The following is a 25,571-nucleotide window of genomic DNA, read 5'->3' as shown; positions in this document are numbered from 1 at the left end:
GTTTTCATCGTTGACACGGCGGTGGGGAGAAGAAAAAGGCAGAACGGAGATCTAAGCAGGAAAAGCCCAACATACAAACAGTATCAAAACGTTGGAAATAGAAGGTGTGCGCATCACGGCTACAGTACAGCTCAGCCCTGAGGAAACGCCGTGTTCGCAGGGCATCTGCATAGAGGTCAAAGGTCGCCCAATAACGGCGTCTCTGCTCACTGAAGCAGTGCGTATTGCTTTTTAAATGAAATCTCAACCGTGTTAACAACAAAAAAATGACACCTCGATAAAGAACTCTATCCACTTCACTTTTTTTCCCCACCCAATTTTTTTTTGTTGCGCTACAATTTAAAAAAAAAAAATCGGATGTTTTAGTTTTTTTCTTCGTCTCGTCACGGTACACAAAACACACTTATTTTTGTAGAATTATTCAAACAGCAACACAGAAGTCCCTCATGAAGTTAAAAATATTCAAAATAGGATGTAAAATTGAGTCAATACATAACACAACAGGGAGAAAATGAAGAGGTTTGAATGTTTTCCGAAGCCACTGCATGTAAGATATATCATTACTGTACACTAGGGTCCTCCAGCGAAAGTCCATTTGAAGTCGCAAATTCAAAGCGATTCAACCTCCGAGTGAGATTTCGCAGACTAATTCACACAAAGTACCAAAACCTCGGCTCAAGCGATAAAGTGACAGCGGCGTGTTTTTCAGCCTCCCTTCTTTCATCTCACTGGACAACGCAGAGCTCAGTGCCGGACTGGCCGTGGGGCTCTCCCGTCCCGTCGGCGTCTCCGCGGGCCCTGCCGCGCTCCTCGGACGCCCCGTCCCGCTCGTCGGCGCGGGGCTCCAGGCTCCGCCTCAGCTCCATCAGCAGCTCTTTGCCGTCACTTGAGGGCAGGTTCCCCAGGTAGTACTGAGGGGCCAGCTCCACGAGCCTACAAGCAGAGAGGCCAGGATGGGGGGGGTTCATTATCTTTATACTGGAATTCTATTAAAATAAATAAATAAGAGGCTTCTACACTTAGCGGCTTTCCTGGACCCAGGCCTAGCTAAGCAGGGCTCTGTTCTCTTACCGACACCACTTGAGATCCAGGGGGCCGGTTGCACCAACAGGGCCTACGCCTGGTCTTAAGGTCTTGAGTCGGTCGTAACTTGGCATTCTAAGTTCGACACAAATAGGTGCGCCGGTTGCACAGTCTAGGCTTAAGCCTTCTTCTCGCTAAGACCGGGTGTAAGTCTTATTCAGAAACAGGTCAAATCGTTCCTATATAGTTTCCTATACAGACTTTACAACGAGCTGGTTTTAGACGGGAGACAGTCATTAGGGACAGAAGCAATCCAATGTCCGTGAAATTCCCTCCGTAACGTTGCCGCAATTAATTCGCTACGATTAGCTACAAATGAGCAAGACAGCGGGAGATCGCTAACAATGTATCCTAGCAAAGGTCGCCAAGACCGGGGCGGAGTTAAGACTAGGCTTAAATTAGGTTGGTGCAACTGATGTAAAGTCCATTCTAAAGACCGACTTAAGCAAGTTAGGCCCAGGCTTAGTAAAGATCAGCTGGTGCAACCCGGTCCAGGACCTAACGCTCCCTAAAAACCAACGAAAACAAGACTTAAACTTAAATCAAAGGTAACCTTTGGAAAGAAGGTCAACGAATGATGAATCATCTGAATCTTCCCCTAGAGCAGTGGTTCCCAACCTGGGGTGGGGGGTCCCATCATGGGTCCGTATTTATTTATTTATTTATCATAAAGCCAGGCTGCTTGGACTATTAAAACATACGTGTGACATAATTCAGACATAGAATTGTGTTCCTAAAAATATAAGGGAACTTCATGTACATTGCAATATCCACAGGAAACAGCCTGTAACCACGGTAACGCATAAGTTATTGTGTAAATTCCACAGCTGGGACTCACATCTGAGGGTGGACCTCGGAAGCGACGCGGATGCAGTTGTCGCGGGAGATGGTGAATTCGTGGTAGAGGACCCAGCCGGGGGGGTCGGGGCACGGCCGGCGGCACAGGTAGGACGAGAAGGAATGCAGGTGAGCCACGTGCCGGTGAGTTAGCAGGAGGTAGTTACCTGAACCGTCCACATCGTGAGAGACCTGGAGCGGGTGAGGAAATATAATGCAGTACAAATATAAAAGGAGGTAAACAAATAAAAGGCACGCAGTTTTTAAGAAAACGGGGGTCGTTTGTTTACTTTGAGGAAGAAGCCTGAGATGAGAGCGCGCTTGATGTTCGTGCAGTTGTCTTGGCATCCGAAAGCAGGCGGGGAAACGGGAAGCTCTATCCGCTGCATCACCTCCAGCAGCTCCGCCCTGATCACCACCGCCAACCGCAGGGCGGCGTGACTGAGGAAGTTTGTCGTGCACCACGCCTCATCCTGGTTATCTGCAATTGCCACACACAGACCATTCAGTAATTCATGGATATATATATATATATATATATATATATATATATATATATATATATATATTATGTGTTAATACGAGCTCAGTCATCGGAACAGACATTACTGCAGGGTTCCCACTGTGGTCACTATGCGAACGACACCTTCCATATCCAAATCCTTCCACAGACTGTATGTAAAGATGGAAGTGAAGCTTAAATGTCTCGATCGCCCCCTGGTGGCTGGCAGAAGTATTTGTTATAAGCCCCGCCCCCTCTATGTTAGCGAATGGGACATGGGCCAAACTAAAAAAAAAATCACGTCTGTCATTTCAGGTAGTTCTTATCACGCAGATGTTTGCTCATGCGTTCGTTTCTCTGATCCGTTTGGCTTTAATTAGTTATTTGACGGTATAAAAAGGGGGTGAGACGTCATGATTGACAGCTGTGATTGGCCTGGGCGGGTATATATGGGCGGGACTTGGATACCGTGGCTCCATCCAGCGATCTCTGGCGGCCGTATCCGGGACGTGTTCGCTGCATTTTCATACAGAGGGAGGGAAGTGGAGACGTGTCGTCCATCTTTATATACAGTCTGTGATTCCTTCCCGTTGTTTGCCAACGCTCATATTAAAAACACATTCCACTTTCCAGTCCTGTCAGGATGGACCGAATGTCCCAAAAGTCCTAACTCCGCCTGTCTGAAACGCACCTGCCTTCAATTCAGTTTGTTCCTAAGAGAGTCCGCGATCGGTGGGGGAACCCCTGGAACTAACCGAGTGCTTACGCGATGCAGGCGTACGTACGCTCTTTGAAGGCGTTGTAAATATTAATGAGAGTCATGTGGTCTCCCTCCGGGTGCATGAGCGGTCGCCAGTGGGTGACGGCGGCCTCTTCTCTGCTGGGCTCGGCTGTCACAAAGCAGGAGGGAGCTGACACAGGACACAGGGTCAGATCAGATGTTCATTTTAACAGAGTACATACAGAAACATGTTATATGTATGTTATCATTTTTACGGTTTATAGTCATATTTTTGTTCAGCTACCTGTGAGCATGGCAGCTATCGTGAGCAGCTCGTCGACGCAGTCGTACTCGCAGGCAGCGATCAGGGCTTTAGCCAGCGGCGGCTCCAGCGGCAGCTCCGACATTATGATGCCCACCTCCGACAGGTTGCCGTCGTCATCCAGCGCTGCCAGGTAGTCCAGGTCCTCCAGGGCCTGCATTAGGGCCTCAGGGGCTGGGGAAACGAGGGAGACGTGGAGGAAAAATAAATATGGAGGAGAGAGAGAGAGATTGCAAGTGATCATACGCCGCCGCCTGCTAAGGCACTTACATCAGTGGACATGGTCTAATGAAGCCACAGTGGAGACACATACTCTAATGTCAATGAACATGGTCAAATAACTGGTCACTGTAGTTTTTAGCAAACGTTACTCAAACAGGAGTGCATTTGTTGGGGACTACTTTCAACGGCGGAGTAATCCACATTATTATTACACATTATATTGTTGCGACGAGAGTATTTCTGGCAGCAGGACGGTGTGTGTGTGGGATCGAGTCAAAGTGATCTGCATCAAAAACGACCGAACGTCACGTTCCGTGATGCTTCGCAGTCCTTCACTAAAAAGTGTTATTCATCAGGGTACCTGGTCTGTCCAGGAACTTGCACTGGCCCATGTCGGCAATATCGAGCCTCTTGAGCAGCAGCACCAAGTGGCTGAGGTTTTCCTCCACCACCCCTGGGCAGTGGGCCTCCCCCATCCCATCCTCGTACAGAGACTGGGGGTAAAGACGGAGACACAGCCCTAAAGACCAACAAGGAGAAAACACGTGTAGCAAACAGGTCATGACACAGGAAGTTACTGTAGTTGTAGAATTAGATTTTTAGCCAAGAAATTCTCTTTAATAAATAAAACAGTTAACTATTTGATACAGTAGCCGGGTTGTAAAAGATAACATTCAATGACCTGGATTGCCCTTACGTGCTTTTGCAAAGCCCAAATGTGAATTAGTGGGCATGGATCGCTGTCTTGCCAGTGTCTTTTTTTTTTATATTTATCCTAACCACTAGGAGTCGCCAAAGTCAAGACATTTTCAAATCCTACACACAGGAAACGTTCGCATCGAACTACATCGAAGACGCTCTATAACAGAAGATGATGCATTACAAGCGGCACCAATGGTACACTTCAATGGTAAATACACTTCCTGTCTCCTAAGTGGGCGCGGGCGCCTCCCCGCCGCCTTATTTTGCCGCTCGTTTTAGCCGGCCAATAATATTCTCTCGAAAAAAAGTTCATTTCCTCCGGATTTGTTCGTCTGAAAAAATGCCATTTACAAATAGAGCAGGTCTAGACCGACTCTTTATAATGTTATTACAGAGACCCAACAGCTCCCACCATGAGCGAGCACTTTGGCGACAGCGGCAAGGAAAAACTTCGTGATGACGTACTGCGGTAAGCGTATTGCTTCATTTCCAGTTTCTATGTCACTGGCAGTGCAAAGAAGTTAAATTTGTTTGTCATATATTTAATTACAGCGGCTAATCATCCGCTAACCACTTAAACGTGCACTAGTTCTGCTTAACGCTGATAGTTCTCTCCTTCCTTTAGCGACTTTTTCGCTAATCTCACAGTTGTTTACACACTATTCTGCCTGCTACATTAGCTTAGCGGCTAGCGATGGCTTCTCTCTCTCTCTCTCTCTCCTTCTCACTGTCCTGCTTGGTGTGTCAGGTGCTTAGTCACCCCCCCCCCACCCCCCCCCACCCCCCTTTAGCGACAGTGGTAAATGTAATAAATGTAGTTTATTTAGCGCGCTGGAGGCGAGAACCGTCTCTGACTGGATCAGCTGGCAATCAGAACAGCAGCAGTGAAGCTTTGACCTACCCGGAAGGCGGCTGTTCACCCTCTGAGTCCGCATGTCGGCTTGGTGTTTGCTGATGGCCCTCAGGACCTGCGAGTTGGCTCTTATTTGTGGATTGTAAACCTGCGGCAGATCATGGAGGGGAAATGTCAACTTTCTTTTTTTTTTCCGTTTTCACTTTGTGATGTGCTGATTTGGCTTGTGAGGCAGAGGCAAGCGGGATTAGTTTCTTTTCACAATGTAGAATTGAATCGTGACACAGGTCACGCGTGAACACGAACTCACAGTTTTGAGTTGAAGGCCTGTGTCTATGACGTAGCGAATGGCCGGCAGGGAGAAGGACGCCTCTGCGAGGGCGTCGGCGAGGACGACCTTCCTCCTGACCCCCGGACCTCCTCCGGCTCCCAGCGCCGAGCCGTCCGCGCCCTCGGAGCTGTCGCCGTCCCTCAGCACCGACGCCTCGGGGCCTGGCTCGTAGACCCGCTGAGTCAGCGCCCCCAGTCGAGCATGGAGGGGGAGGATCCTGAGAGGGCCGAGCTGAGGGCTCAGAGCTACGCACTCCTTCTCCAGCAGGGCCGCACACTCTTCCGTTTCCTAAACAGGGGGGGGGGCAGAGCCTCAGTCTGAATCCACTGCACATACGTAGTGAGGGTTGATTATGTCAGCTGACGCGAGGCATGAGAGGTGTTTCTCTGTGCGTGTGTGTGTGTGAGGATTAACCAGGACAGATCAGTATCATCGGGGAGGACTTACAGATCCATCCTCAGCTAACACGCAACACACGCTAGGCTCCGTCTCAAATGGAGACCGGGACCGGCAGCAGGAGTGACGGTGTTGACACAAAGGGAGTTTAACGCGGCGCGAGAGAGTTTGATACGCCGAAGGTCAATACAGCGAAGGAGGAGAACACATGACATGTTGTATCTCCGCGTTGTATACAGTGTGTGTGTGTGTGTGTGTGTGTGTGTGTGTGTGTGTGAACCAGGACACCAGACACCTGCAAGCCACCAGAGGCCTTCTCAGGTTGAGGTGTCCTTGTTTCACTCTCCTCTGCAGAGACAAAAGGTGGCGAAACTCTACAGCACGCCACAGACCCGAAGGATTCTCTTTTGAAGTCAGCACATCTAACCTTAGCGCTCACGATTGTCCTCAGATAGTCCTCGTTTTGTCTAGAAAACTGAGGAAAGCAGCGCGTCCTCACTTCGGAGAAGCTGCTACTGTCGGCTAATCGATGAATCGACGGACAGGTTCAGCCCCACATGCGTGATTTTTGAGCGGAAATCTGGGACAAACTGGGATTATAACAAACAAAGACTTGCAGTTACCACCTGCGACCACAGGTGTCGCCACAGCAACCGAGACTGTAATCTCACAATAATCACGTTTGATATTACATGTGCAAATTTTGCCTTTGCACACAGATATTCATTCAAACTGTGAAATGACCCCAGACCCTATAATGCCCCCCCCCCCCCCCCACACACACACATGTACATTTTTTTCTGATACGTTGGAAGTTTTAAAAAGTATTCTGAGGTATATAAAGTGTAAAACTTGTACCTGTGCGCTGGCCAAAAACACCATCACATCTCCCTCCTCTCCCCTTCTGTGCAGGTCCAGCACCATGTGACAGGCGGCAGCCACCGGTTCCTTCCCAGGCGAAAGCTCCCGGTACAGCGTCTCCACCCTGTTCACCTCAGCAGCCTTCCCGTCCCCGTCTTCCCCGCGCCCCTCTTCCTGGTCAGTGAGCAGGCCGTCCAGGGAGAGGTGAGGGACCGACGGCCCCAGGAAGGAGGAGAGGCGAGGCGCCAGCGTCGGGTGAGTGAGGAGAACCACCCGGAAGTTGTCCGGCCTCTGCCGGCAGACGTCGCACAGCAGGCCCAGGAGCACGTCGGTGGGCATGGTGCGCTCCTGGAGCTCGTCCAACACCACGACGCCGTACTGATGCAGCAGAGGGTCTGACATCATTTCTTCTAGTAGGAGAGTGTCACTGACAAACCTGGGGAGGGCGAAAGGAAAAATAAATAAATAAAAAGACATGAGGAAAGAACCAGCATCCTTTAAAGAAATACAGAGCATTTTGACAGTCTTTACCTATTTACCAGGAGCTCCATCCAAGCCTACTTTGACATTTAACTAAGAAGAAGGGACGTGCTAAACGGCCGAAAAGACTTTCAAGGATATAAATGTATTCACATAATCGTTCCAGAGTGCAGGAAAGGACACAGGGATCGGTTTTCAGCAAACACACTTTTACTGCCACCGCGTTCTGGCCAACTGCAGGGAACAGAGACTAAAAGAGCCGAGGCGTGGCGGCAAGCAAAAGAAAGGCCGTGTAACTTTATCACACAAAACTGGTGAAATCCAATGTAGCCGTCTACATTACACCCGGGGAGGAGAAGACAGATCGGGAAAACAAAGAATGTCACGGCACATTTTGAGTAGGGATAACTTATCTATTTACGCAGAAAAGAAAAGAAAAGAAAAAAAAGCATGCTAGACCAATCGCTGAAAAGCCATTTTGAGAGGAAAACAGGTCAGATGAGAGGATCGACGTGGCGCTCATGTCCGTTTGTTAAATATGAAGCAGAAAGCAAGAGCTTCCGTTAGCTTAGCATAAAGACTGGAAGCAGGGGGACACAGCTAGCTTGACTCACTTCAAAGTTAGTATTGCCAACTCTTTGGTAATCTTTTACCAAAACAACTGAATATTGTTATAAATTCCTTGTTTTTCCAGTTTTCAATAGAAATACAGCCACTAATGAGGTAAAACTAAGGTAATACTGCTGGGACGGGCAACAGTGATTCCGCAAAGCCACATTTAAGCTCAGTAACAGTTGTCAGTATTGACCAGTTCACTCTGATCACAGGGGGGCAGTGGAACCAAGGGGTGTGTCCATACAGAGCGCTGCAGGAAGTCCTAAAACCCGGAAATGAGTCAGCTGTAATAGTGCAACTGAAAACGAGTCATTACATTAATAAGACGTCGCCTATTATCCATCCATCCTAACCTGAGCAGGGTGTCCGGTATGCAGCTGTCATCGTGAGACACCCTGTAGCCCACCTCCAGACCCAGGCTGAGGTCCATCTCGTCGGCCACGCGAAGGGCCAGGCTCACCGCTGCCACCGAGTAGGGCTGGGAGCAACACACCAGGCCCTGAGAAAATTCATAGGACAAAGCGTACTCCACGCACCACTGCGGCACCTGCGGGAGGGGGGGGGGGGGGCAAGACAAGGGAGGAAGAGGAGGAGAAAGACAGAGATCAACACGAGGAGGAGGAAGTGGTAACATAACACTGGGGACATGAGAGATTAAGCCACAGAAGGACTCCAACAACCTGAAAAACACTGACTGGCATTATCCCTCAGGTTGTTATGACTAACACGGCTAACATGTTAGCATACGGTTGCCTACTCGCACATCCAACACAGAGCAACATTCGCCCTCTTTTTTTTTTTTTTTGGCTCTGTTTGGTTTCCAACACTTGAGGGAAACATCTGAACACGTCTGAGGTTGACGAGGGCGCCGAGACTGAACCGAAACAGTAAATCTGTGGCCCCAGAAAACCAAAACGATGGCTAAAATGAGCTAAAATGAAGACTGTTCGAATGCTAATCTTATCCCTGAGAAGTTTTCTTGTAAACAACTTTTATGGGTACATTCAGTGTTTCTTACTACACGCCCCGGGAGGATTTCTGGAACATTTCGAAACCTGTATTGTTTACACCTCTTTGCTAGCTAGCGGTCCTCTACTACCCTGCCGTTTATTGGCAAACCGCTACATTTCTTGGCACGTTACAAACCCCCCCCCCCCAACCACTGTATATCAGTGGAATAGCGGGAACTGGTGGTGGTGCTGCAAACAAATCAGGGACCTGCTCACAAAAACATCCCTCCCATAGAGCTATTAGTAATTCCACAGCTAAGGTTCCGCAGGGTACCTTTAAATCCAACAAATGTAGTCTTGCATCTATAATACCCAGAAAAAAAACACCAATATTTAATTGAACGGCTCCTCAAACAACCAATCAGGGGTAATCAGGGGTTCTGTGTTTTGATTCCTTCTGTAGAACGCCCTTGATTTGTACGGAGTCGATGTGATTCGCCAGTTACGTGCTAGCTAACCCGATTGGTTGTTTGATTCAGGTGCAGTTTTTTAAAAGACTTAATACAAAGGGGGGCGGGGTGCTCGCAGACACATTTTTTTTAGTAGCTTTAAGTTTGCTGTGGGCTCCTTCCTCAAAAGTATAGTACATGATCTTCACGAAGATCCAAACAGGTTTTGTGATGCAGACTGGATCCACAACCAGCAGCCATCTGTCCCATGCTTTTAACCCCCTTGGTTCGCAGCACTGTAGGTGTGTACGTGTTCCACTAATACATGAACACTGAACAACTGGAGTGCCATGCACGGATGACAGGGCAGAGCAAATAAACACTGCCCCAGAATGGACCTTGAATAAATATTTAATCAAAGCCTGTGTTAGGTCTAATGCCGAGGAAAGTGAAAGACGCACCCAAACCCAGGAAGGACTCGGCGATCGCTTTGTGGGCGGCTTTAACGGGGATTCAAATTAAGAATAAAGAACACACAACAACAACAAAAAAAAAGGGGGGGGGGGGGGGGGGGAAGTGTGTGCAGTGGCATAGACTGTGCAGATAGAGAAGGAGGCGCTGGAAAGGGGAACCCAGGGTGTTTCGAGATGACACGAGAGCTCAGGTTACAGCAGAGTGGAGCTTCTGGACTTGCCCAAAGCACCAGCATGGTCTTTATTTAAAAGTCTTATTGGAGATATAAGCAAATATATATATATATATATATAGAAAGAGGGGCTGCATGAAGGGCCAGGAGGAGATACATAAGGACTTTTTATGAACTGTGAATCATGCAAAGCTGCTCTAGTGGAGCCCCAGAATAAAAAACACAGAGCTGGAAAGGAGCCTGATACGGGGCCTTTAAAGGAACTGTCAAGCTGGTCTTATTTTCAGTGTTGTCAGATGTCCAATTGAAAATATTTCTTTTGTTCATTTTACACTGTGAAGTTCTTGTATGCATGCACAGCTTTGTGTCAAAAGACACTGATGTATGACTTAAGATGTCTAAGGTGAAAAGAAGTCAGTGGAAATATTTGAATGGCATCAAAGACATGGTTGAGATCATCTTTTCTTTCCCCAAGTATTCAACTTCAGCTACTGTGACTGTCCGACGTGTTGTTTCGGTTCCTGGTTACCTGGGTGCTTTTCCCAACTCCGCTGGGTGCACTGAGCAGCACCATGTTGTGGCTCTCCAGGTGCTCCAGCAGACTCCGCCTGAGCCTCCATATGGGAAACCGCTGCCGCTCCTCCAGCAGGGCGTAGTAGCGCGACGAAAAGGGCAAGCCGTCATACGGGTTCACTTCTAGGTCCCCCAGCCCTTCCTCCTCCCCTCCTCCTCCTCCTCCTCCCTCGTCGTCTAAATCCCCCGACAGGAGGGAGGACACGGACAGGGAGTCCAGGGCAGTCGAGGGTGGCAGCCGGGCCCCAGGGGAGAGGGAGGCGGCGGAGGGCTTCGCTGGTGGTGACGACATCATCAGCGGGGGGTGGGAGGGGGTGAGGAAGGAGTGAGGGGCTGGATCACAGAGAGGCCTGGGATTACCTGCAGAGGCGAAAAAAACAAGAATGACTGATGGCCACATGTGAGCAAAGGAAGTCAGGGGAGGTGGCGTTAGGCCAGCGCCACGTCAGACCCACTTTGTGACTGAATGCTAGTTGAAGGATGTTTCACTTCTACCTCAGGGACCACAAACATCTCGGTAAAGTAGATCTCAGGGGCCACAGCACATTTTGTCCCTCAGACGGGCCCTTCATAGGAACCTGTAGCACGTGTGGTATTTAACTGAGGAATGCTAGGCTCCACCCAAATGCCACTGTGTGTGTGTGTGTGTTTGTTGGACAGCTGCAATAGATATGATCTGTTTACGGGGTGGGGTGGGGGTGGGGGTGGGGGGTCACATTGATACAACAGACTCTCAACAATCAGATGGTATTAAAAAGGGACAGATACGTTGTTATGAACTGCATTATTCATATTTTAGCCGAAACAATTAGTGGATTAGTTTGATAATCGACTAATCATTTTAGTCAAAAACAACCAAAAAAAAAAGAGTTCCAGCTTCTTGAATAATTGTTTTTTGAAGCCAGTCAATGTCCCACAGTACATCACGCTGGGCCGGCAGAGCTTGAGAAGATTACAGCGGTGTGACTCAAGTCTTGTCATGTCACATGATCCATAATGCTAGCTTACAGATAGCAGTATAGCTGATGCGATTAAAAGGGAAAGGGGAAAAAAAAAAAAAAATATATATATATATATATATATATATATATATTAATAATAATTTTGAGGATGAATTCAGTGAATTAAAACGTTTCAAAGCGTCAAAACCTCCCTCTCTGTGCTTGACTCTTTGACGTTGCGCGATTAGCCGTAAGCTAGTTCAGGTTGAAGGCGGAACGTGGAGACGTCCTGAACGCCCCGAGGAGTTTTTCGTGTTTTCCCGACCTGTTCCGGGTCATTCCTACAACAGTCGGGATTAACACACATTACCCTAGCCGCATGACAAAGGAGGAAAGGCGTTTTACTCAGCAAAGTGGGGCATTGAAAACATTTTGGGACGTACCGTACCGTACCGCTTTTTTTGTACGACTGAAAAGTGCCCGTAGCATCGAGCATCAAAAAACTGCTCAGCCAGTTTAGTTCTTCTTGTGTCAACTTGTCTCTTTTGTCAAATAAAACAGCGCTTTTAGAGGAAAACAAGGCGAGGTGCTGTAAAAGTATGACTTTGGGTGTCTGTGACGAAACTCGGGTACGGTATCAGCGCGGGTATGGAAACATTTCAAACTCAAATGAGTGCCTGCGCTGAGCTGGAGCGGCGGCGGTTACTCGATTAATGGACGATTCCGTCGCGAGAACATTACTCGCCAACTGTGTTGATGATCGATAAACAGTTTCAGTCATTTTTTTTCCTCAGTCATTTTTTTTCCCCGAGCAAACACGTCAAAACGTTTGCCGGCTCCCGCTTGTTAAATGTGAGGATAAAAGAAGAGTGTTTGGAGGGTTTTTTTCCGGACTGTCGGTCGGATAAAAGAAGCAACTTGAAGGCGTCACTTTGGGCTCTTTCTCTACCGGATCTGATTGGAAGTGTCGGTGAACCGTGACGCCCCCAGAGTCCAGGTTCTGCCCCGAGGTTTCTGCCTCTCGAAAAAGGGAAAATTCTTCCTCGCCGCTGTCGCCAAAGTGCTCGCTCGTGGTGGGAACTCCTGAGTCTCTGTAAATAACATCATAAAGGGTACGGTCTAGACCTGCTCTACGTGTCAAGCACCATCAGATGGCTTGTGGTTGTGATTTGGCGCCGTATCAATACAACTGAACTGAACTGAACTGACGTGCAGGTCTTCGTGGATTTTCAGTGCTGCTCAGGACCAGACTGCATTCACAGATTTCTGCTGATGGCTCGGCAGGTGTCAGGACTTTGTGTTAGCTGGTTTTCCTCTGCACCCGTCTCTTTTCACGCGATGAACTTCCCAACAGCTTTCAGCACCTGATTGACACATCCAACCCGCTTGTTTTGGCAAGACCAGCAAGTCCCAAACCCAGAGATATTCAGTTGGCTATCACAGTGGGCTAAGAAAACCGGCAGATGCTCACATTAGAGGCGCCGGAACCAGACAACCTTGGTTGTTGGATCTTCTGACAGTTGGAGGTTCACTATCTGGCAGGACCCAGTTACCAGGTTTATCCCAATGGCAAGTCCCTCAAAAGAGCCCGCTGGTTTCCTGGGACCTCTCAATGCATTACCACCACAGAACCTTTTAGATATATATATATATATATATATATATATATTTTTTTTTTTTTTGGTTGAGAGTATTCTGTCCGCTTGTCGTGTCTGGAGGTGGGAATATTGGGCGAAAGGGATTATCTGATGTGGGTCACTCATGGGTGGAGCCGTAATCCAGTTTGTGTACAGGTACAGTGGCCGAAAAACAAAGGATGCTGGGAAAAAGCCAGTTTGTTTTACGTTCAAAGCAACAGTATTTCCTCATGATACTATAATAGGGAGACAGTAAAGGAGTTCAAGAAGGTTGTTGAAAGCGGAGGGTAGCATTACTATGGGAGCAAATGTTAGCAAATAAGCCTGCGGGCCGGGATATCATCTCCACATTGTGGTCGTCTGTCCGGGCCAGTGTGGTAACTAGTCCCTGCTGTAAACTGGCGACTCTCTCTCCCCCGTCCCTTATCTCGGTGCCATTTAAATTCTGCCAGGGCGACTTGTCAGCTGACAAGACAACAAAACAACGCTAAAAAAAACAAACAAAAAAAAACACGCAGCGCTGGCCCACGCACACGAACGACATGTCACTGGGCGGAACCGCAGTCTTTACCTGTGAAACATACCGGCGGGGAGAGGGGAAGAAACCGAGCCGAGAAGCAGTCCGCCCCTCGGTCCTCTCTGTTGTTGTCCCCCGTCTGGCGTCTCCCGAGGCTCACGGACCCACCTTCACATGCCGGACGACGGCTGGATTGAAAACCAGGGGGGGGAAAAAAGGCGATACGTCGTCCACAGTCTCTTCCCGTGAATTCCTACCGGCCCCGGTTGCGTCCCGACTGCTGACAATAACAATAAAAGCCGAAAAGTGTCGCCTGCTTGTGCTAGCTAGCAGCCGCCATGTTTGACTGTCTAGCTGTCAAAACCTCGCGCGGCATTCAGGGCTCCTCGGAAAACACAGAATCCCATGGACATGACCTGGACACCCCCCCCCCCCCCCCTCCCTCCCAACAAGCACGCTCTCTATACACGACGCTTCACCACATAAAATGTATTACACCTTTTATTTAAACTTTTCATCGTATCAATTTATGTATTTATTCGCTTTGTACATCACTACATGGAACAAAAAAAAAATCATTACAACCCTTGACTTTTATTCAGCTTATTTCATTCGGCTTATTTCAAAGTAAACCACAGGTGGTTTGATCAAAGGATAATTGTAGTCAATGATTGACACACAGTCTCCAAGTCCAGCAGCAGTTTCTTCCCTGTCCTTTAAATCAGTGGGCCTACTTTTGTCCAAATCACTCACATAGACTTGCTTTTTATACATTGTTATCATTGCATTGAAGTGGAGTTACTTGTACAGCGCGGTATTGCTACTTTTACCTAAGTCAAACATTTGAATGATAACATCATACCATATACTTTGGCTGCTTTCAGGGCCCTGGTGTTGTCACCTGTGCTTTTCCTGCTGTGGAAAGGTTGTCGTGTGATTAGAGAGCAGGAGTCCAGGCTTTCATGAGCAACACAGGTCTCTGCACATTTTTAGAATCGACATGTTTTGCCTGTCCTGCGCCCGAGAGAAACTACACCTCACTCTGCTGCGTGCGTACCTGGATGTGGGAAACTGAACCAACAGGCTAACAATGCATATAGGTCCATCTACTGGCTAAGACGGATAAATACAAATGCCTAAAAACATCCTTATTGCTTCGTTTCCATTTCGAATTTCTGCGACGATACCGGGTTGTTCTGCCGCACTCAAGGTAAATGTAGCTGCAGGCGACAAGAACATCAGCTGTATCCCTGCAGGGTGAATGTCAATCAGTTACAGAAACTCCACTTGGGTACGACCGAAGTCCATAAGAGAGGGGGAAGGAGAGGCCGTTCCTTTCAACACAATTTACTACATCCAGATAAGGAAGTGCACAGATCAAGGACAAGCTGCCAGAGTCACCTGACCTCATCCATATACAGTTTAAACCGTACTTTACAGCGTAATAACACCTTTCGTTACATCTGGCTGTGGCAAGTCCTCCTGCTTTTCCTGACTGCGCTCACAGACTGGATCTTCTCTCTCAGCCTGTCCTCCCAGTCTTTGCACCAGTTCAGGCTCCGCTCCAGGTTCTGGTAACGGGTGGCCAGCTCGTCCAATGCCAGCACCGCCTCGGGCAGGTCAAAGGTCAGGCCAGCCTTCCGCACCGCTGCCTGAAACTTGGCGGGAGATGCTGTTGCAACGTAACACCTGCAATAGAGAGTTTTGGTTCTTGCTTAGAAAACTATATATATACATATACATGGTGCACATTTGAAATGATGTTTGGGGGGACAGTAAGTGTTGAGGGAACTGTCAGATCATCTGGCAGGTTATAGGCACGTATATACGTAATGCTAGTTATGTTATCATAAAATTGTTGTGAAGAGCTCCGGCTCGTGTCTCTTGCCCTGTTGGAACTATTTTTTTTTTTAGCAATGTCGCTATGTTACCAGATCTCAGTAACTATCTTTGGGTCAGTACGATGTTATGATGAATGCAAAAATTAATGCAAAAATAGGGATGGCAAAGTTGGTCGGTCAAAGTTGGTCGGTCAAGTCCACCACTTTGGTCCAGACTGAAATATCTCAACAACTGTTGGATGGATTGCTTTTGAAATGTGGTTCAGACCTTCATGCCCCCCCCCCCCCTTTGGGATGAACTGGAATAACTTTGGTGATCCTCTGGCTTTTCATCTAGCGCCATCATCAGGTCAACATTCTATTTCAGTTTGGTTCATGACAAAACACCTGAAAAAATGAATGACATTCCCATCACAGCCTCAGCTAACACGCTAAATCACGGCGGCCATGATAAGCATTGTGAGCATGTTGACATTAGCATTTAGCTAAAAGTGCAAGTATAGCCTTGCGACACTGCTAGCATGCTAGCAGTTTGTCTCAAACGGCTTGTTTCAGACAGAGGATGAACTGAGGGGCTGCATGAAGGGCCAGGAGGAGATACATAAGGACTTTTTTCAACTGTGAATCATGTAGAGCTGCTCTAGTAGAGTCCCAGAATAAAAATATAGAGCTGGAAATGAGCGAAATATGGGACCTTTAAATGCCAGACGACCTGAGAAACCCTGCTGGTTCATGTCTTACAGTGAAGTGCAGAAATGTCTTGTGTGTGTATGTGGCTAAATAGATGAATACAGCATGTTTGACCTGTTGATCTTGGGACTGTGAGGACAGTGGTAGTGATGCCATACACCCACAGCTGTGTGTGGACACAGCACATACTGGTTCTCCTCCCAGCATCGCCTCATGGTATCCAGGATCCCTTCGTCACTCACTGTTCCGGTCGATAAAACCTGTGACAACTAGAAGTAAAACGGAGGGAAATGGATCAGAAACGTATTGGGGTGGTGGAATGTAGAATGTGGGGTAGGTGTGGTGAATGATTGGTACCAGTTTGCGGTGCTTCTCAGGCAGAGATTGTCTGCGTGATGTTTGAAAGCCCTCCATCATGGTCTTCACCGAAGCTCCGTCTCTGCCCAGCAGCAGCCAGAACACACGCTCCATGTTGTACGGGTCCTACGGGCCGAGAGTCAAGCATCGTGACACAGCATCCCGAATGACCAAATATGTCAATGGGTGGATAGGTCGGTCATTCCAGAACACGGCATCTTAACACTGGCCAGATTGCTATGGAAATTCATTGTCCCCAGAGGATGTTTTTAGGAAACTTTTCAGGTTTTTGGAAGTGGTTCAGTTTGTCTAAAACGGCTTGTTTCAGACAGAGGGGGGAACTGAGGGGCTGCAGAAAGGTCCAGTAGAAGATAAATAAGGACTTTTTTTGAACTATGAATCATGCAAAGCTGCTCTAGTGGAGCCCCAGAATAAAAATATATAGAAAAATAGAGCTAGAAATGAGCATAATATGGGGCCTTTAAAATGCCATGTGTGGATGAACAATGCCATGCTCTTATCAAAAGTGATGATCTCATTGATATGAGCAGGTGTGACTGTGTTACCTGGATGTCTATGGCAGGGGCCAAAGTCTGCGTGACATCTGCTGCCATGGAGAAGTCACCAGCGGTTACCGTCCTGTGCACTATGTCATTAGAATTCACCATGGCCACCAGCCTCAGGGGCAACCCCATCTGCTTTACAATGTAGCCAGCTGAGACACAGACAGACAGACAGACAGACAGGGAAAGGGGGACTACACGTTTAAAATATCATTACTGGGTGTATTAATTAGATTAAATAGATGTGGGACTTTTATTTTGGAAAATTCCCCAAATTGATACAGTACAAATGCTTGATTTTTGCATCCCTATGTAGTAAGAGTTGTCCTTAATTTCCCTCACAATTTAGACTATCCATACAAGGGTGCAAACTACTCAACCTGAAGGTGAATATTTATTCTTCAAAAGACGTATTTCTGGGGGCGTAATAATTTAACTTCCTACCCACCTGCAATGTTTCCCGCCCCTCCGGTAGGCACCACCACCTCCAGCTCAGGCAGGTCCGAGTCAGCCTCGGCCCGCTCCACATCGCTGAGCTCCAGGTAGGCGTAGATGAAGTGGGCGAGCTGGATCATGATTCTAGACCAGTTGACCGAGTTGAGGCTCATGAGGCCGTGGGACCGGACCAGCTCCCGGTCGGCAAACAGGCGGCGCAGGGGCTGGTCTATGTCGTCAGAGCTGCCGTCCGCTGCAAGAGGAAGAGGTGGAGGTAGAAGCACACTCGCTTAAATAACAGCCGTTAGCCATTCAGCCTCTCAGGTTTACCTGCAAACACATGGACATTGTCCTCCAAGCAGGTGATCATGTGTTTCTCTTGGACTGGAGTGATGCGTCCTCGGGGGTAAACCACCACCACATCCAGACCGCAGAGACCCTTTGCGCTCTGGATGGCCGAGCCACCGGTGTCTCCTGATGTACCTGGAGAGGAGAGAACCACAAGCGGACTGATTCCGAGACATTACGTCGCATCTATCATCCGTGACGCACATCTATGATACTTGGTGTGGTCTCGGCGCTTCTTGCTTCCTCTAGGGAGCATTAAAGTCGAGATGAAACGGCATTTTGAGAGTAACACTGGGAGGAATTTGATTGGAAAGTGGGCGTGTCATAACCGATGTACCACGCAGTTGCTAGCTAGCCAACTGATGAATGTTAGCTTGGTGCCGCTAAAAGTTGAAGATTGATTGATGGGTGGATGTCCGTATCGTGTCGCATTTCCAAGTGAAACGGGATCGGCGGGCGGGGACAGTGGGCGTGTCATAACCAAGGTACCAAGCTGTTGCTAGCTAGCCAACTGATGAATGTTAGCTCTGTGCCGCTAAACGATGAGGATTGATTGATGGGTGGATGTCGTGATATTATTGGTTGAAATCGGTTGCTTTCAAGCTTACAGGAAGAAAACATGATTGGATTTTGATAATAAGAATACAAAGACATAGATTTTCTTTTTTTTGGCATATATTGTTAGAGAGGTGCACAGTATGACCGGGGATGTGATCTATACGGGTTAAAAGGGCTACAGTGTGTATGCTGGAACTTCATCAGAACCATCTCTGCTTAATTTGAAGTTTCATGTAAGCACCTACTGTTTCAGCTGGTAAGGTTGGTGATTTGTTGAGAGAGTTTTCTACTGTTGATTTAGAGGCATGTGCATTTCTCCATGGACTGAGCGTTTTGATACTTTCCCAGTATTTATACAGCACCTAGACCAGCTTTATAATCAAACAAGACGCGGAAAATCTCACTTTACTAACCCTACAATACACAGCCTGAGAATCATGGACTCGAACCTAAAAAGCACGAGTAAGACTCCCACCTTTTATTGCAAGAAAACCTTGAACATTTACGTCGTAGGCCAGTTTCACCGCACGGCATTACAGGTGTTAGTTCTTACCTACGACGACAGTAGCTCTGCGATTCTCTTTGCGCAGGAAGTAGTCGAGGAAGCGCACCGTGCAGGTCATAGCCAGGTCCTTAAAGGCCAAGGTTCCTCCATGGAAGAGCTCCAGGACTGACAGACCCTCCTTGAGCCGGGCGATTCGCACCACCTCAGTCACTGAGAAACCAGACAGGGCCTCACCGACGAGGACTGTGGCGGGGGGAAAAGAATTAAAGGATGAAAGAGAAGAAATCTTTTTCTTGGAATAGGTTTTATTTGATAACGTGTTCATTTTTGAATGCAAGTTACACAGTTTCATGTTTGTCCTTATATATTTCACCAGCTCACCCTCCAGGTCCTCTCTGGGGATCAGGCGAGTGGGTATGAACAGCGAGGCGACCTCCACCACCAGTTTGGCGTAGGGCAGGCCCCTCCATCCCCTGAGGGTGTCTGGGCTCAGCACAGGCACGCTCTCCGGCATGAACATCCCCCCGTCCGGAGCGTAACCCGAAAAGAGCACATCCCGGAAGTCCCACCCACGGACCCCACCCCGGGTGCTGCAGTACTGCATCGGACAAACCTGTGAACGGGGACATGCTCCATACTCTCGTTTTCCCTCAACCGGCATCATCTACATCATCTACCCTTCATTTCCCAGAATGCATTTTTGACAAACCCCAGGTTAAGCAGATGCACGAAATGGACAATATCTTAATAATCACTTTAATCAGAGTTCGAGTCTTGAGTTTTTGAAGCAGGTTCACTGCTTGTGAATTGGCTTTTGGTCATTTACACCACTTAAGTACAGTATCAGTTAAGGACTTTATAGATTTAATCAAATTAGAGCACCACAGGAAATACCGGGTTTACACTTCAAAAAACATCTGTTTTGAAAAAAAGGTGGAAAAGACAAGAGTCACAATTCCAAACGGTAAACGGACAATCAACACTGTTACCATTTCGCTTTACTAGACAGCCACGACTTCCCTGTACGTGCCACTCTTATGTATCATGCTGCCACGCAGAGCATGCGCGATACTTACCAATCTGTAGTTAAAAAAAAAAAAATGGCTTTGAACAAAGCTCCCCCCTCTTCAGTTTCTTTCAAAGAAACTAATTCATACACACTTACAGATGGCGTGGCCCGGTCTTCCTCCACTAAGAGGGGTAGATCTATTGACAAGCTGTTTGACTGTAAGACGATAAGAGCTGAACCTGAACTTTGGAACAACCGACCCCAGGAAATGCTTACTTATTATAATGTAGGCTTACTTAAAGCCGCAGTAGGGAATATTATTGAGTTATAATTTTGGTTGAAATAACAAATTTTGACCATTGCACGTCACTAACAATATCTAATTGAAGGGCTCCTTTAAAGAAAAAAATGTGTGTCTGTGACCAGGTCTGAATCAAACAACCAATCATGGGTAATCAGGGGGTTCTTGTGTTTTGATTCCTCTCTTCCAACCGCTCTGATTCATCAGTGTTTCCCCCAGGTTGAGAATTTACTTGTGACGGGGCGGGTTCAATCCAACTAGCCCCTTCAATTCAAAGCCGAATGCGTCTGTTGTTGTCGTGGTTACGACAGATGCTGAAAGCAGCTTGCTCTCTTCCGGTTTCCAACAAAGTCCGTAACAACAAGCGACGTTCAAAATGCGTGTTAGTGAGCGTCAGTACGTGACACGTGACACCTGACGCATTCGGCTGAAAGTCGCCAGTTAAACCGAAACACCTGTTCAAGCGCTGTCATTACAGGTCTTATCATTTTTGTTTATGTCGGGGTTAATAGACTATGCTCGTTGATTCGGACAACTTACAATACACACAGCCTCTTCTGTGAGTCGGTACCTATCTGAAAAGACTAACTCAGCTTTGAGTTGTGGTCAGAGGGAGTTAGACAGAAGGCTACATGGACGTAGAAGCCAGATACCTCATTGGCCGCCGCAGTACGTGTACTGCCGCTCTGCGTCTGCGTGTCCGCCATATTGGAGAGGTCAAGGTCCGCTAGTAAACAAATACAGTGTGTGTATTGAGAGACGCAGATTTCACTACAAAGTCGACCGTAACTCGCTTAATTCTGAACCGAATTTCATGAAAGTAGAATTTTTATAACAACCAGTATGGGACATTGGTAAAAACGTTGGTAGTGGCAATAGACCTTTCGTATGGCAGACTTGTCATTGGAGAAGAAGCACAGATGCACCCAGAAAAATTATTCCGGCTCAACTCAGTGTAATTTCCGGTCAATTTTCTGTCTCACGTGAGCTTCGCCACCGCCCGCGCCCCGCCCCCTTCAAGAAACTCTCGCGGCAGTTCCTGAGCCAGTTCACTCCAATGGGAGAAGTGAACGTGAGCGCATATTATGACCGATTCTTTCGTCCCGTAGTCACCGAAGTAAATATTGGACCAAATTCTTCACAAGCCACATATCTCGCGAACATTCGGACACCAACGTGGCATTCTTCATACGGACACATCAGGAGAAAATTAACTTTGTTCGAGACGTATCTCTAGCGCAGCAGCACACTCTCGCGAGATCCGACACAGATCTCGGGGCCAGAATATAATTAGACAGATAAAAGAGGTGACAGGGAAGGTGACCACGCCCACTTAGAAGACAGGAAGTGTAAACCATCATACCATTGGCGCAGCTTGTAATGCGTCATCTTCTGCTATAGAGTATCTGTGATAGAATGCAGCAATTATTAATTAAACAGCAATTACCCTGTTAGGACATGCCAAAACATCTGCTGTGAAATAGGAGAAACGCATATGTTACAGTGTAGTATAGGCAGGCCCAAGAATGAAAGGTATTTTATAAGTGCAACTAATAAATGCAGACGAGGGCTCTGGTGTGTGTCCTCAGGTCATGAGGCGTTTTTCCCCAAATATCAATTAAAACCAATGAGACAGGAATATTTCCTCTCAGGTCACTGCTGGCCAGTAATAACTGGCTTAATTCCACCACTTCAGAAAGACAGACGTCTGATTTATACCATCATTCATTTTAATGCACATCTGCAAACATGTAAAAACATATATACAAGTCTTAACACTGGAGACGTTACAAAAAAATTTGCTTACAAAAATCGGGAACCATGCAAATAACTGACATAAGACTTTAAGAGTATAGTGGACATCACCCTCCCCAGCACGCACTCACGCACAACCACACACACACACACACACACACACACAAGTTAGGATAGAAATAAATATACATTAAAAAAAAAGAGGAGCATGTGGATGCCATCAATTAGTAACAGTCCCTCAAAAGATATTCACCCCAACACTTACTGATAAAAAATACTTTCGAATGCAAAAATGTAATTTGGTTTTGGTCTCAGAATGCTTGCTCTTTCAAACTGAACAGGATCAGGATATTCTGGACATTTCTAAGCTGTTGGATATAGATATCTAGCTAACGGCACCACAATTAGATTTTGAAGTTGAGCAATATTTTAACGTGACACAATTTAGAAGAATATCCTTTTCGGTTCTAATGAAAGAGCACTCCTGACACCCCCCCCCCAACACACACACACACACACACACACACACAAATAAATGTGTTCTTTGAGCAGCTTATTAACACATTTCAAAAAGCACTGTATCGTTACATTACCATATCGTTGAAGACTACATTTTAATAGTGTGTTTTGACTAGGATGGTCAAGTGAGACTTGATTTGAGCTTCGGTAGCAGAAAAACAAAAGAGGTTTTAATGGCCCATCCAATGTCTAAAAGGAGTGTCTATAAATAATAATATCAAAAAAAATGATACATTACAGAATTACTTCATTTGCCCTGGAAATGGTGCCTGTTGCAATTTTGGGCATGTATATGAAGGGTGATATTTGAAAATCCTGCACTTGGTATAAGTAGAGGTGAGAGTGTGTTTTACTCATCTACATAGTACGCATTAAATGATTCAATAAACTTAAGTATCATCAACACATTTTGAGCTTTTAAAAAAAAACAAAAAAAAAAAAACATCTTACGGAGACTTTGTCTTTTCTGTTTCCGCACCGGTTAACCTCATTAACATGTTACAAGCTTGTGACCGGATATTACGGCAGTGGTAGATTTAAAAACGTTTTTGTAGGTACACTTTTACATTCAAATTATAATCTATAATCTTAATCAAGCCAGTCTGCCACGTAGAATCATATGATATGTGCACAACACAAGGTTAAAAAAAAAAAAAAAAAAAAAAAAAATAGTAAAAGAGAATCAACACTGTCGAGCTGTGCTGGTGTTCACACTGAATATTATCAGGCTTAACCGAAAGTTAATCTGCACCATTAGGGCTATTTTATTTCTTATTTACTTAAAAAAAAAAAAACTATCAACTGCACGCCTGTTTCCAGTGTGAAACAGGATTTGAGTTTAGAACTGCAGTCGTGCTCAGTCATGCTACTTCAGCTTGCTCGTCACTCCACTGTTGCTCCGCCTTATCTGCTAGCTCTGCTAAAAGGGCATAGAGTGGGTTTTTTCACGCTAATCATCAAGCCAAGAAGCTTTTTAACACTTAACGTTACTGCTTGCTTCCTTTCTTTTTTTTCTTCCATCAAATGCTGCTGGCTAAGCAGTAAAACACAGCCATCCTCTCAGCCATGTGCATTTTTGTAGGAGCAAACATACTTCTAATCCTCGTACACTCCAGCTGCAAATTGCCATTATTTTTTCTTATTTATATCCAAAATATCCAGTCTTTCTACCTGTTTGTAGTTGATGTAATGCTAACTAGCTGTTTGTAGCTGACGTAATGCTATGTAGCTGTTTGTAGCTGACATGATGTTAACAAGCTGTTTGTAGCTGGCGTAATGTTAACTAGCAGTTTGTAGCTGACGTAATGTTAACTAGCAGTTTGTAGCTGGCGTAATGTTAACTATCAGTTTGTAGCTGACGTAATGTTAACTAGCTGTTTGTAGCTGACGTAATGTTAACTAGCAGTTTGTAGCTGGCGTAATGTTAACTATCAGTTTGTAGCTGACGTAATGTTAACTAGCTGTTTGTAGCTGACGTAATGTTAACTAGCAGTTTGTAGCTGACGTAATGCTAACTAGCAGTTTGTAGCTGACGCAATGCTAACTAGCTGTTTGTAGCTGACGTAATGTTAACAAGCTGCTTCTAGCTGACGTAACGCTATGTAGCTGTTTGTAGCTGACAAAATATTAACAAGCTGCTTGTAGCTGCCGTAATGTTAACAAGCTGACATAATGCTATGTAGCTGTTTGTAGCTAACATAATGTTAACAAGCTGTTTGTACCTGACGTAATGCTAACTAGCTGTTTGTAGGTGACATAATGTTAACAAGCTGCTTGTAGCTGACGTAATGTTAACAAGCTCACGTAATGCTATGTAGCTGTTTGTAGCTGACATAATGCTAACCAGCTGTTTGTAGCTGACATAATGTTAACTGGCTGTTTGTACCTGACGTAATGTTAACAAGCTCATGTAATGCTATGTAGCTGTTTGTAACTGACATAATGCTAACTAGCTGTTTGTAGGTGACATAATGTTAACAAGCGGTTTATAGTTGACATAATGCTAACTAGCTGTTTGTAGGTGACACAATGTTAACAGGCTGTTTGTACCTGATGTAATGCTTAGCCTTCAATAAACAACCAAACATTATGACAAACTTCTAATGGGAATGGAATGGAATATTTCGACTCATCTCTAATGTATTGATGTGAGTTGCGTCGACACAACGTAAGATCTAGTGGGTGCTTTCGAGGTGTTAAGTATTTAACAACGCACAACATGCTGTGCAGCTATAGGAAAATAACATTCAGTGTGGCGGCTACGGGTTTAGCCTCCGTTTGATGTGTTGTTTTTTTGATAGTAGCACACGGCGAACAGAATTGTCCACTTGGCAGCAAATCAAACATTTTACTCATTACCTTCCATTTAATAGAAATGCTGTGGTGGTAACATGTTGGTCAGCCACAAAATAAATGTCACTTTCCCTCTCCAACAATTATGAAAATGTATCCTTAGCACACAGTATTGAAAACTGTAAGGCATCCAAAGTTGGCATTAAAGGTCTGGCCAGAATGGCAATGGTTCATTTAAATCCAAAGTCAGCTGGGTGTGTTTAAACATCATGTCACATTTTAGAATGTTGGCTGCTTTTGTTATAGTCGAAAAATATGTTTATATTTCGAGGATTCAAGTATTGAAATACAATATAATTGTGGTTTCTGTGCCAAAATTTGTTAACATATTGGCACCATATCATATTGCACCAATACCCGTCAATTTCAAACAATATTTTAATTACTCAAGGACCATGTCGTGTATTATCTGAAAATAATGCACACCCTCTGGCCAATCACAATGAATGGTTCACCGTGGCCGTGGTACAAAGTATTGTAGTGAAACTACTAGAGATATGGGGAGAAAAAGGGTCAGCCGATAGTGCTCAGTGTGAAAAGCGCCACAGTTTGCTCGGATGGTTCTTGCCCTTCTTAATATGACTTTAGGAAATTCATCTACATTTCCAACGGGACAAAAGGCATTGTTGAGACATGATGCTCAAGAAATAATGATTTTCAGAGGGTTACTGATAAGATATTCTATAGGCAAGGCCCATCA

At 46.1% G+C, this 25,571-nt stretch overlaps 2 protein-coding genes across 2 annotated transcripts; both read right to left on the bottom strand.

The window, feature by feature from the left end:
• Positions 1-6: 6 nt before the first annotated feature.
• On the bottom strand, positions 7-10,838 carry LOC139301208 (ATP-dependent RNA helicase DQX1-like). The gene is made up of 11 exons (XM_070924539.1): positions 10,500-10,838; positions 8,279-8,472; positions 6,828-7,266; positions 5,553-5,861; positions 5,291-5,390; positions 4,049-4,207; positions 3,448-3,639; positions 3,208-3,333; positions 2,211-2,401; positions 1,922-2,112; positions 7-933 (listed from the first exon to the last, which is right to left on the bottom strand). The coding sequence occupies exons 1-11, from the start codon at positions 10,836-10,838 to the stop codon at positions 726-728; spliced, it is 2,448 nt and encodes an 815-aa protein (XP_070780640.1). The 3' UTR covers positions 7-725.
• Positions 10,839-15,095: 4,257 nt separating this feature from the next.
• Positions 15,096-19,539, bottom strand: thnsl2 (threonine synthase-like 2). Its single transcript, XM_070925091.1, has 8 exons — positions 19,317-19,539; positions 18,984-19,178; positions 17,855-18,007; positions 17,538-17,777; positions 17,093-17,241; positions 16,527-16,652; positions 16,284-16,438; positions 15,096-15,327 (listed from the first exon to the last, which is right to left on the bottom strand). Exons 1-8 carry the CDS (start codon positions 19,537-19,539, stop codon positions 15,096-15,098), a joined length of 1,473 nt encoding a protein of 490 aa, XP_070781192.1.
• Positions 19,540-25,571: the final 6,032 nt, after the last annotated feature.

Source organism: Enoplosus armatus, chromosome 18 (genome assembly GCF_043641665.1).
Source record: "Enoplosus armatus isolate fEnoArm2 chromosome 18, fEnoArm2.hap1, whole genome shotgun sequence".
Classification (NCBI taxonomy): Eukaryota; Metazoa; Chordata; class Actinopteri; order Centrarchiformes; family Enoplosidae; genus Enoplosus; species Enoplosus armatus.
This window is presented reverse-complemented; position numbering and strand designations above follow the sequence as displayed.